Source organism: Chinchilla lanigera, unplaced genomic scaffold (assembly GCF_000276665.1).
Source record: "Chinchilla lanigera isolate Chin_1 unplaced genomic scaffold, ChiLan1.0 scaffold00080, whole genome shotgun sequence".
Classification (NCBI taxonomy): domain Eukaryota; kingdom Metazoa; phylum Chordata; class Mammalia; order Rodentia; family Chinchillidae; genus Chinchilla; species Chinchilla lanigera.
This window is the reverse complement of record NW_004955481.1, coordinates 1,322,454-1,335,591: the sequence shown is the minus strand read 5'-3', so window position 1 is coordinate 1,335,591 and position 13,138 is coordinate 1,322,454. Positions and strand designations below refer to the sequence as shown.

The 13,138-nt window shown below is 39.8% G+C and overlaps 1 protein-coding gene across 1 annotated transcript in view; it reads left to right on the top strand.

The window, feature by feature from the left end:
* Positions 1-13,138, top strand: part of Rpa1 (replication protein A1, 70kDa) — a 57,772-nt gene that overhangs the window by 26,215 nt on the left and 18,419 nt on the right. The window contains exons 6-8 of the mRNA XM_005402602.2: positions 8,027-8,119; positions 10,598-10,730; positions 12,662-12,764. Coding sequence (XP_005402659.1) covers positions 8,027-8,119; positions 10,598-10,730; positions 12,662-12,764 — 329 coding nt within the window. The remainder of the gene's footprint in view (positions 1-8,026; positions 8,120-10,597; positions 10,731-12,661; positions 12,765-13,138) is intronic.

Below are 13,138 nucleotides of genomic sequence, written 5' to 3'. Positions count from 1 at the left end.
ATCCTTTTGGTGAATTGATACTTTTGTTATTATGAAGTGCCTTTCTTATTCCCTGGTGAAATTCTGTTTTTGAAATCTATTTTGATATTAATATAACCATTTCTAGTGTGGTATATATTTTTATATACTTTTATTTTTAATCTATTTGTCTTTAGTAAATACATCTTTATGTTAAACTTATTTTTTATAAACTATATACATGATCTTGATGTTTTTTTTTTTTGGTCCATTTTGGTCATTTCTGCCTTTTCATGGGGAGGTTTAACTATGTTAATGTAGTTATTGATCATAGGTTTAAGTCTCTATTCTTGCTGTTTGTCTTTTATTTATCCTATCTGGCTTTCTTTTCAAAGAGATTTAAATAATTTTTTGTTTGTTTGTTTGTTTTTTGTTTTTCTCTGGTACCGGGAACCGAACTGACGACCTTGCGCTTGCCAGGCAGGCGCTTTGCCGCTGAGCTAAATCCCCAGCCCCTTTAAATAATTTTTAAAAGCATATTTAATCATGTAGCTGAGTTTCTGGTTCTCACCATTCTTTTGTCCAGGCCCATTTCTCACTGGTATCATGTCGCTTCTTGCAAAGATCCACTGGTAATGGATTCTTTCAGTGTTGTGTGTCCGAAGAATATTTTCCTTTTGGTTTTGGAAGATACTTTGGTTGAGCATAGAATTCTGTGTCAACCGTTTGTTTTTGTCATCTTGACTTGCTCTGTTACCCTCAACAAATTTCTTTACCATCCTTATTTTATTCTTCTGTGCTTAATTGAGGATCAAACCCAGGGCCTCACATACGCTGGGCAAGTGTTCTAGCACTGAGTTGCACCCTCAGTCTGCCACGGTTGGTCTCTGTCTGTCCATGTCTCTGTCTGTCTCTTTCTCTGTCTTTCTCTCTCCTCCCACTTCTTTCTCTTTTTCTGTCTTCCTTTCTCCTTTCTTCTTCCTCCCTGTCTCCGTCCCTCCCTCCTTTCTTCTCTCCCTATCCCTCTCTCGACCACCCACCTCTGGTGTTTTGAGACAGGATCTCACACTGTAGTTCATGCTGCTCTCTCTCCTGCCTCAGCCCCTTGAGTGCCAGAAATACGGGGACAGGCCACTGTGTTCAGCTTCACCCTGGTCTTTCTTGATTAAGGTTAAATGAAGTTGAACCAACTAATTTTTGTACGCAAACTGTACCCTATCTTCATTTTCCTATGTAGAACTCAGCCTAGCCTTTGCCTAATAGAGTGGGAAAGAAAAAGGAAAAGAAAGTTAAGAGAAATTCATCCTGAATCTTAGCAGTGTGTTTAGCACAATCACAGAATGTTAGAAACAGAATTTAGAGATCAGTTGTTTTCATTTGTTTTGGCAATGAAACAGCTTATCCAAGTTCACATAGTAAATTGCTTCAAGAAATGGGGATCAGGGTTTTTTCTCCCACTATTGCTATTATTTTCTTAAAGTTTTAAAGCTTCTGTTGTTATATGTTTGTAGTACATAATGTTACGCTTGTCTTGGGGAGTTGGTACATGTCCATAACACATTATAGGAGAATTGGCATTTGTGATTTCCAAGTGAGGCTGCTTCCTATTGTATTCATACCTTCAAGATTAACTTTCATAGCAAAACTTTGGCCCACTGTGAAAATTGTATTTAAGTATATAGATTGTGTAAATCTATTGCAGGAATATTAGGTACATAATTAGAAGTGATCTTTATTTTGTATTGCTACATTTATCCATTAAAATGTATAATTTTTAAAAGTTGACACATAATTTAAAAGATGATCACACATTTATTTAAACATTTTTCATTTTAATTTTTGAATAGATAATATAGTTACATAATTTGAAAAATCAAAACTACAGAATTGTAGTCAAAGAACTCGCACTCCTACCACTGCCTCCACTGCCCACTGTTGCCCTTTCAGTGATTTCTTTTTATCCATTATGTGTTTCCTTATGCAAATACCACCAAATATAAATATTATGTAGTTGAATTCCATTCTCCGCCTTGCTCACCCTGAAAGCAATGTATTATGTGCACTATCTTGTCTCTTAAAATCTTTTTTAGCTTGGGTAGATTTCTGCATATATGCTTAGAGATCTCCTCTTGTTTCTGGTGTGGCTGTTCCATAGTTTATTTAACCAACCCTTTATTCATGAATCTTTAGGCTGTTTCCAAGGCCCTTCCCAGCTGATCATTCTAGGAATCTTTGTTACTTGTTTGTGAAAGAAGTGGAATGGATACTTTAATTGGCTTTCTTCCACTCTCATAATTTCTGTGGTTTCAAAGAAAAATTAGCCAAGGAAAAAAGTGTCTGGAAAAAATAATGGTTAAATGCATTATTATTAAAACTGTGCTACATGTGTATGGGAGGCCCTGGGTTCATTTGCCAGCACTGTAATGGAAAAAAAACTACAAAAACAAAAATTAAAAAAAAAAAAAATAGTGCTGCAATGAGTAACTTTATACCTATGAGGCAGATGGGCAAGCAGTTTGTTTGCCAGAAGTGAGATTGCAGGGTCAATTGATAAATGTATCTATGGTTGGCAAATATAGTTATTCTTGTCAGTATCAGACTATCATTTTGCAGTCCCGCTAGCAGTACGTGCAAATACTAACTTCTACACAGTCATGACAGCAGAATATATTATTAATCTTTTAAATTTTTGTGAATTTGATAAATGGAAAATGGTATCTTAGTGTCATTTTTAGTTTGTGTCTGAGTGAAGTCCACATCCTTTGCAATATTCAAAGACCCTGTATTAGTTACTTTTCCCATTGCTAAGACAAAATACCTGGCACCCAGAGTTAAAGGGGGAAAAGTTTATTTAGCTCACAGTTTGTAGAAGTTTCAGTCCATAATCAGCTGGCTCTAAGGCAGGGTGGCACATGTCAGAGGGACAACAATTCATTGTGGTGGGAGACAGCAAAAGCAACAGGAGAGAACAGACAAACCTCTTTCTGTCCCTTCTATTGTATCCAGTCTACCAGGATTAGGGCAGTGCCAATCCAGTGAGTAGACTGATCCCGTAATCACCCACTCCTAATCCCAGCACACTTAACCCCAGCACTGCACTATGAATCAGTCACACACTCTAGATTCAGCTGCCTCTGCTAAAACACTGTGACCGCATGAGACTTTGAAAGTGGGGGGTCGCCTAGACACAAACCATAACAGACTCCTTTTGGTTTCGGTTTTGGTGTCTGTGGAGTGACTATTCTTGTATTGTTTGTTTTTCTTTTGGATTGTCTCTTTTCCTTCGTTTCTAAGAGTTCCTTAAAAGTAGTGAGATTAGTCCTTTGTTTCTGATATGAATTAAAGTCTTTTTGACACACTGATAGTATTTTTGTTTTGTTTTGACTTTTTTTTTTTTTTGTCTTTTTGAGACAGGGTCTCCACTATACAGTTCAGGCTGGCCTTGAGCTCACTTTGTAGCCCAGGCTGATCTCAAATTCGCAAACGATCCTCCTGCCTCAGCCTCCCGAGTGCTGGGATTACAGGCGTGTGCCACCATGCCCAGCTGGTATTTTTGTTTTCTTATGCCACAGATTTTAAGCTTTTATATGATTGACTTCAGGATTTTGAGGTATAGCTAGAAAAGTCTTCATTGCTCCACAGTGTCCACCCATGTATCCTAGTAATTGCAGTTTCATTTTTCATATTTAAGTTTTATTGTTGTGATTTCTTGACTGTGCTGTTTTTGACTTCACGTTCACAAAATTTGGGATTTGTAGGTTTTCTCTGTTCCCTAGTTTCATTAAATTAAAGGTGTAGTTTTTATGTGGGATATGTATATATATATGTATATATGTGTGCATGTTTATACTCATGCATGGATTTGGGGGTGAGTATGCATTCTTGTTGCTCTATATGTTTTTTTTTTTTGAGACAGGGTCTCACTATGTAGTTCATGTTGGCCTTGAACTCACAGTGTAGCCCAGGCTGACCTCAGACTCTTGTTGCTTCTCCTGTCTCAGCCTTCTGAGTGCTGGGATTACTGGTGTGCCACTGCATCCAGCCCTGTATGATTTTAGAAATGGAAGATTTGGGATTACGCCATCATCATGCCCTTTCCAGAACCTTTTAGATAAAATTAAATTGTACTAACTTGATGATTTAAGTTAGAGAGGGAAAACTATAGCCTACCAAATAAAGTTCTGCATTAGTAAACTAGAGCATCGTATTTATTTTGCAGTAGGAAAGTTTAAAGATGTGCGTGTTGGTTATTATATTCCCATCCTTTAGGAGTGTTAAGACGTAGCATTTGTTAGCATCTCTCAAATCCTTGTGGGCCGGGGATATAGCTCAGTGGCATAGCTCCTGCCTGGCAAGAGCAAGGTCCTGAGTTTGATTCCCGGTACCCCCAAAAAAATCCTTGGGTGCAGTAGATGCAGAGGAGCAGTGCTTGTGACCACCTTTATCACTGTGGACCACAAGTCTAATTTTTTTATGTTGTATTTAATTGAATGGCTGTTTTGGACATCTTGTATTTCAGGAAAAAAGTGTTTGTGATAAAAATGGAGATGAGAGGGTTGGAAGATAATTATTGCTTGGGGTCAGAACTCTATAGAGATACAGGAAAAACTCCTTTCTCTCAGTTTTACTGGCCTTTCTCTCCAGGGTACAGAGGGATGAGAAAAGATTTTGCCATTCAAGATTATTTACTGATGAATTTCATTATTGCCAGATCAATAGCACATTGTTATTTGGGCCAGGGTCTAAATATCTTTGTTACAGTGTCTACTGCTTCACAGTGTATTTCATTGCAATGGTTTCTAATTCTCTATTGTGAAAGTAAGGCAGCTCTGGTGTTAGTAGGCAGGAAACTAAAGTCAGCTTCCTATCCTCCCCTTACCTAATCCAGACCTTGAGACGTAACAGGTGACTGGTAAAACTAGTCGACTTAGTCCAGCTCAGAAAGGGGCAGGAATTCTAAAATGTGTACTGTATTAGAATGCAAAATTTCCTATGTGCAGTATAGTACTACTACCGTGTTAAGTAAAGATATGGAATTTGTAAAGTGTGGGAAATAGAACTTCACTCAGAGATAATTCATGCTCATATAATTCTTAATTGAATGACTAATTAAATATCATTCCACTACATTTGTGTGTGTGTATGTGTGTGTAAGTTCTCTGTACATGTACTGTTGTTACAAGTATTTTACTTAGACTTAAATATATTTCACAATACAATACTTGGTATTACTTGTTAATTGTTAGAATTCTTTTCAGTCTGATACTGTCCATGTTCTGTCAACAGGAAATTGTAAATATTGTAATGATTTTTCTATATATTCTTCACAGTTAAGAAAGTACTGCTGGTAGGAGTTGAGTGGGTTTTTGGTGATATGAAGCCAGCACAAGGCAAAGAATCTGTGAATTATGATGTTGATCCATCTTCTTGGAATGGTTTGATTTGCAAGTGGTACAGAACAGATCATCAGTCTCTGCATTACTGCTTTACAGTCTAATTTTAATTTTTCAGAAGAGTTTCCTTTCACTATAGACTGATGTATTTCAGGTCTTTTGGGCAGCTGCTGTGTTGCAACACATTAATTAAAGGGCAGTTACTGCTGTTTAGATGCGCCAGGGTTCTTGCCTCCCATTTGACTCAGGGCTGTCTCTTGTCTCTTGTGCCAGGTTTGCAGATGTGGTCCAAATCAGGAGTTAAGGATTGCTCTATTACATGGATTAGTAGCTTTTCCTTATTACCAGATATTATGGTTATTAGGTATGCTCTATATAATTAGAGTTATTGCTGCCAAGATTGATTGTTTACAATTAAAAACTAGATAATGGTGAAGTGCATGGATCTAATTAGACAAATCTGGACTAGGGTCCCACTCCCAGCTGTGTGATTTTGAGCAACTTACTTGGCCTCTCTGATCTGGTTTTCTTATCTATTTAAGAGTATACTGATACTCTCTACATCATGGTGCTGACAGTTATTGGAACAATGCACCTAACCCTGTGCTTGGTACATCATAAATACTCAGAAAATGCTAGCTAGTATTAATTGGAGACTCAGTAGATATGTTGTACTAAGTTGACTATAAAAATCCAGGAATGACAAGATATACATTATTTTATACACTACTAAAAATTATAGTATGTTAACTTACACATTAAAATAGGGGGGAAATGTACATTTCAGGATAGGTAGAGTAAGTAAGTTACACTTTTAAAACTTGGGGCACTGCCAACCCCATCACGGCCGTGCAGCCCCGGAGCTGTTCCCCTTCCCGAGCCACCCCTCCCATTCCCGCTCCCGCCCACCCCTGGTGGCCATTCTTCTTATTCCGTCTCCAGGGATTTCACCATTCAGACTCCTCCCGGGGGCCACTTAGGTTTTTATAGACATTGAAAGTGTGTGATCAGCGAGCTCCAGGGACCGTTAGTTATCCTGTTCAGCCACGCGTGGGAAGCAGCGGGGGTGACCCTCAGAGGGGGCCTTTCTAGTTTAGCAGTTTTTGAGGCCATAGAAGAGAGTGAGGTGCTGGTGCTGGTGTGGAAGATAACAGGGTTTTGTATGTTTTACGACTTAATTTTTGAATTTCTAAATCTTGCTTGTTCTTTTGAATATATTTTATAAAGCGGGTAAAGGCAGTTTTCTTTTTTCCATCCTCTTGCTTCAATACTGTTTACTGAGCAATTCATCTTTTCCCTGCTGATTTTTAAAAAGATTCGCTTAAGAATGTAAACTGCTCTTCACAAGACACATTGTCAGAACCGTTCTCCCATGAGCTGCTTGTGACACTTTGTAAATTCAGAGATAATGGAAAAGCTAAAAAGTAAACACAAAAATTTCAGTGTCAGTAATCCAGACTGCTCATCGATGCAAAATGAGGTCTTCGGTTTTTCTCTCCATTGGAGAAACAAAAGGATAAACGATTGCATTCAACCTTTCAAATTTTATGCAGAGTTTATTTGACTCTGATGGCATGGTCTCCTTTAGCAGTGCCACTTAAGAGTAATAATCGGAGAAGTAAATTAAATCAGGGCGTGGCTTGGCTCTTTGGGGTAGGACTTGAGAAGCCCAGCAGGAGCTTGCACTTGGCAGCTGGAGAAGGCAGAGGCAGCCTGGCCCGACCTCTGCTCGTGGCTTTTGTTTCAGGTACTCTGTGATGTTCTTTTGAGCTGCCCTTGTAGGCTTCAAGTACTCCTGAAGAGCAGCCCAGATGAGTTTGACTTCTGCCTTGAGAGCCAGTAACAAAGACAAGATCACATTTGCTAAATCTGTTATTTTAAAATGTGGGGTGTGTTTACACTTCAACATGCTTCAGCTTCATAAACATTTGTATAAAGGGCGAGGGGGCAAATAAATACCCTGATGGTATAGCTTAGCGTTTTTTATTTTCTGCCTGAGAGACATGTGCATTTCCTCTCTTCTCCTTTTAATCTTCTGTTTCCTTGACACAACTGCTTCTGAACTCCATTCGTGTCTCTCCCTGCTGTGACAGTTCACTAGCACTTCATGATACCTAAGACTCTTTCAACTTTTATTTTCCGCCAACTGTCAGTTGGAAAATAAGGTTGCTTTGTTTGGGAGGGAAAGGGTAGAATCCTTTCTGAATGTCTCCTTTTCCTTTGAAGTAGGAGCACTTGAGAGACAATTGAACTGCTTTTAGATTTTCCTTGCCACCCAGCCTTTTCTTCTGATAAATCCTGCCATGAACACACAGTTCTGTTGATGACATCGATTTGTTGCTATGGAAATAGTGGTAGTGTCACAGATTCAGCCCAGTGACTTTAGTGCAGGTTCTTACAGGAGAAATGGGCCAGGCTTTAGGGGAAAACCTCATTAAACCTGAAAGCTATCAATTATAAGGAGGTGAAAGATAAATGGAACCAACCTTTTCTATCATGAAAACAAAAAACGAATCCTTGGAAAACTCACTGCATGCAATCCAATGCCCCATTGTGAATTCTGATCTGCAAGAAATAGAAAATTTACATTTTCGCAGAGTATTTCTTCCACTTAAGTTCAAATCTTTTCACTCCAATTATGTGCATTAAAACAGCCTTTCCCTTTTGATCTTCAGGACAGGGGCAGCCGCAAGCACTTCCTTCTCCAGTCACAGCAGCCAGTCCATCGACCGTCAGGCCCCAGCAACAGAATGGGAGCTCGGGAGTGGGTAAGGTGTCGGTTGTGTGTGTTAGGATTCGAATAATGCTTTCAATTTCATCTGGGACTAAAGGGAGCTTTCATAATGCTATACATGACAAGAGTTGTTCTACAAAGAATAATAATAGTCTTTTGTTGTACTGTGTTTCGTTTCTCTGAGACAGGCTCTCTCTAGTTAGTGCAAGCAGGCCTTGAACTCACTGTGTAGTCCAGGCTGACCTTGAATTCCAGCAATGTTCCTGTCATAGCCTCCCAAGTATGGGATTGTAGGCGTCCACCACTACGCCTAGTGATAGTCTTTTAAAGATACTCAATAATATACCCTTTTAAAATCAGAGTGATCATGCTTTTCTCAGTTAATAGCTTATCTAGTCCTATAGTTTCTTACATCTTTGTGTTTTGCACCCTCTGCCTTTCTGTGAATTTGCATGCCTTTTAAATTCTCGCCTTTCAACTATCTAGGATCCACTTACTAAGTTTTGTTTGTCTGTCTCCAGTTTTCCCATTTCAGACTCTCGTGGGCATATTTCATTTGCTTGAAGACAGAATCATTTACATTGGTCATAGGTTCTGCTTCTCAGTGTCATGGATGAGAAGTAGTTTCTTCTTTCAGCTTTCTCTGCAGCAGGTCTTAAAAGGCCCTGATGGAATCATTTTGTTTACTCTCAGGCCTTTGTTTTAGGTAACTCTTGATCTGGGAAGTTACCACCAGAAATTATAATTTGTACAATGTGGTTTGATGTATTTTTAGAGGTCTGTTTTCTCTGTCACAACATCACATTCGCCTCTTTTTCTTCCAATGATTACTTTCTATTTTTTAATGCAGTTCTAAGAAAAGCAGGTTAAGACGTCACTAATGTTTCTGTGAAACTTTGAAGACGTAAGACTTTTCCCCATTGGTCTTTGCTGTTTTTATCTAGTAAGATCTGTGAATCTGCCCAACATGGTAGTGCATGCCAGTAATCCCAGCACTTGGGAGGCTAAGACAGGGGATCACCTCCAATTTGAGGCCAGCCTGGGCTACATAGTGAGTTTAAAATCAGCCTGAACTATATAGTGAGACTTTGTTTCAAAACAAAACTAAACTAAACAAAAATCTTCAATCTGTCATCTATTTGTCTTCCTTTATGGCTGGGTCATTGTATACACAGCTCTCAAATTTATCGTACTGAAGGGGGTAGTGGAATAGATTATCAGAAATGCTGAGTAATCTAAAAGCATGTTTCTTAGAAGCTGAAATACAAGTAGTACATTATTTATTCTTTCCTCTCCCTTCACAAATTTACCTTTCCATTTGTCTATCTGTGCTTTACAGTATATTGAAATTTATTTTTAATGATTAACGATCCCAAAGCTGGGTTGTGAAAGAAAATGGACTAGATATGTAACGAGGGATGGCTACCTGGCACCAAAAAAATGGGTGAAGGCCGGGCACAGGGGTGCATGCCGGTAATCCCAACACTCAGGAAACTACACCAGGAGGATCGTGTGTTCGAGGCCAGCCTGAGCCACACAGTGAAAACACACACACAAATACACTGGAAGAATGGATGCCGCATGTGTCTATTAAAATTGTGTATTCTATCCTCACTGCTGTACTACTTGGAGTAGTGTGGTGCATGCATAAAAACTCAGCAAATGGTGGGTTTATATTTTTGGTCAAATTCTATCCTGAGGTCATGTTTTTGTATAGTGTGTACAAAATCATGGAGCTAAATTAGGTTTTCTAAATTGGAGGTTGAGGCTTTATAGCCACAGTATATGGATAAAGGAACTCTTCTGCTAATAGGCTTCAGTGCCCCATCCTTTCCCTGTGGTGGGCAGGGCACATCCTTGGGTAAAGGAGGCAGAGCATCATAGTGGCTACCCTGCCACCATGTCTTGACTAAAACTCGATTCTCACCCTGTGCCCCCAACTAAACATCACTTTGCAGACTTTCCATCCTGTGGTAGTGTTTTGAGGTGATATCGGTGATAGTTGTCCTTCACCACCAGTGTCTGTCCTGCAGGTCCATTATATCCTGGCCTTTTTTCTTTTTTTCTTTGATGCTGGGGATCAAACCCAGGCCCTTGTGCATGACAAGCAGGTAACTGATGAGACTAACAACTTGCCATCAGTTTTCTTGGGTAAGAAAGTTGGTTTTCTTTCTTGACACATTGTCTTGCCCAACAATTTAAGAGACGTTTCAGAGGGTGGACCTCAGAAAAAGGTGCGTGTAGATTTGTTTCTGTCATTATCAACCTCAGGGCTTACGTCAGCAGATAAAGTGAGGAACTCCAGTGTACCCAGACTTCCTTCTAGACTGCTTTCCTGGCCTCCTGCTTCAGTCTGTATCTGCATATTTCTTGGAGAATAAAAAGGAAAAACTTCGCTTCTGATTTTGTATGATTTCACTGGTGGCACATCAGTGATAAGAGTTACTGTTAAACTTATTATAAAAGTTAAGTAGAATAATGATTGTCCTTTTGTGTGTATGTGTTTGTAAAGGTTCCTCTGTACCCAAGGCTTATGGTGCCTCAAAGACATTTGGAAAACCTGGAGGGCCAGGCCTGTTGCACCCTTCTGGGGGAACACAGTCCAAAGTGGTGCCCATCGTCAGCCTCACGCCGTACCAGTCCAAGTGAGTTGTTGCGTAGGGCAAGAGCAGAACGTACTTAGAAAGTGGTGTAAGAAGTTATTGTGGGCTCTGTGTGGCTTGTGCACCACCATGTAAATGGGTTTTCTTTCTTTTTTTTTTCCTGAGGTGGAGGAGGGTACAAACTGCAGCAGTCTTTAACTCTTACCAAAAAGAATGACAAAAATAGCAGACTGCCATTGTGGAGTTCTACTATTTTCAAAGAATTTAAAATTAAGAATATTTACTACTTAAAGTTTTAGTTACTAGCATGGTGGTGCATGCCTGTAATCCCAGTACTTGGGAGGCTGAGGCAGGAGGATTGCTGTGAGTTCAAGGCAAGCCTCAGCTACATAGTGAGTTCACGGTAAACCTCAACTGCATAGCGAGATCTGGTCTCAAAAACAAAGAAAAGGAAAAAAAAGGTTCAGTTACTGTGCTTGTGAATAAAAATAAATATTTGTATTAATGCAGAAGGCATTTCATCTTATAAATAGGTGACTTTTGGTCTAAAAAAATTATTACTGTGATTTACTTTGGCTAAGATAATCTGTACTATTTATATTAACTGCATTAATATTCACTGAACATATATATCTTGTATGACTTTTTTCCCATTAAAAATTAATTTAAGTGTTGAGAATTAGGGTTCTTTTTTCAGAATTCTTTCAGATAGTTTTTTATTTATTCCTCAATACTTGGTGATATAGGGGAGACTTTATCCCCTCTGAAATTACAAGTATGGTAAGGTGTGTGTATGCCCGATACCTCTATTCACAGTGGGCACCAGGCCTGGGTCTTTGACCTCACGCCTTCTTTTGCAGTGTCCTGTGTCTAAGGTCACACTGCTTCAGTGTGTTTTTCTTTAGTGGCCTAGGAACACTAATTTGGTAGCCTTGTGTTTATACTCAGCATGCATTAGAAATGAGACAAGAATTTGACACCTGTGTTAGCCAGCTTTCTGTTGCTGTGACAGCATACCTGAGAAGGACAATTGAAGGGAACAGAAAGTTTATTTTGGCTCACAGTTTCCAAAGCTTGAGTCCATGTTCAGTGGCTCTGTGTGGAAGATACGGTTGAGCAAAGCTGCTCGCCTCATGGCAGCCCAGAAACACAGAGTTAGAACCAGAGAGGAAGGGGCTGCGGACAGGATACAGCCCCTCAGGTCAGATCCCCACCACTCCCTCCCTCCAACTCAGTCCTGCCTCCTTAGTTTCCATGCCTCTTAATAATGCCATCAAATTATGAGCCCATAAATGGGTTAATTCACTGATGAAGTCAGAGCCCTCATGAGCCAGTCACCAGTGAGAAGCCCCACCTCTGAATGTGTGAACCTGTGGGGAGGTTGGTTTGTTGTGTAGGGGATTGAACACTGGGCCATCACTAAACTACATCCCCAGTTCTTTCTATTTTTTAAGACAGGGTCTCGCTGAGTTTTCCAGGTTGGGCTTAACTTGATAGTCCTCCTGCCTCACCTTCCAGGATGCTGCGATTACAGACACGCACCACCACACTGAGCTCTGGGGAATATTTCAGATCCAAACATAACACTACCAGTTACATCAGTTCCTGTAGCTGAAAATACTGACAAAATATAATTGCTGGTATTACTACATTTTTTAGCTTAGAACCTTTCATTAAAGAGATACTGTTGCCTTGGTGATGGATTTTGGAGAAGGGAGAGTTTATAAATTTACTTACTTGACAGGAGAACGAGTTAGTGTTAAGCCACCTTGTATGTTTTTGACTATTTGCTTATCCTGTAAATCGTCAAGCTTGTGTGTCATCTTAGAGTTTTAATTAGCTGGATTAAAATACAGCTAGTGTTGACAAATGGAATATGTATAAGGTAAGAAAGGCCATAGAAAGATGATTTCTTACTTGATCTTTAGTCCAAATAAGACACCAAACGGTAATGTAACCGATTTGTTTTTTAGGTGGACTATTTGTGCTCGAGTTACCAACAAAAGTCAGATCCGTACCTGGAGCAATTCTCGAGGGGAAGGGAAGCTTTTCTCTCTAGAACTCGTGGATGAAAGTGTGAGTACATAACACGTGGGAGGTTGAAGTGGGACACTGTAAACAGGGCTCATGTTGTAGGCCTGTGTGGCAGGCCAGAGAAGAGCATGGTGGCTGTCCTCGTGGCTTTCCCTCTTTGATCCCCTCTGTGGTAGAGGGCTAAAAGTCATTCATAAAATCCTTGGTCTTAAAGAATTTGTAGCAGAAATTAGGAACTAGTTTTCTGAGTCTATAAGTAGCCTCACAGTGAGAAAAGCTGGAGACATTGTGTTTGACTTGTTGGAGGCACCATGGCCCAGGATGTGATGTCTGCTGATGGACAGGGTGGAACTTGGGGCCCCAGCAGAGGACGAGTGACAGCCAGTTTCACAGTGAATGGCTGTTGGGCAGTGGGA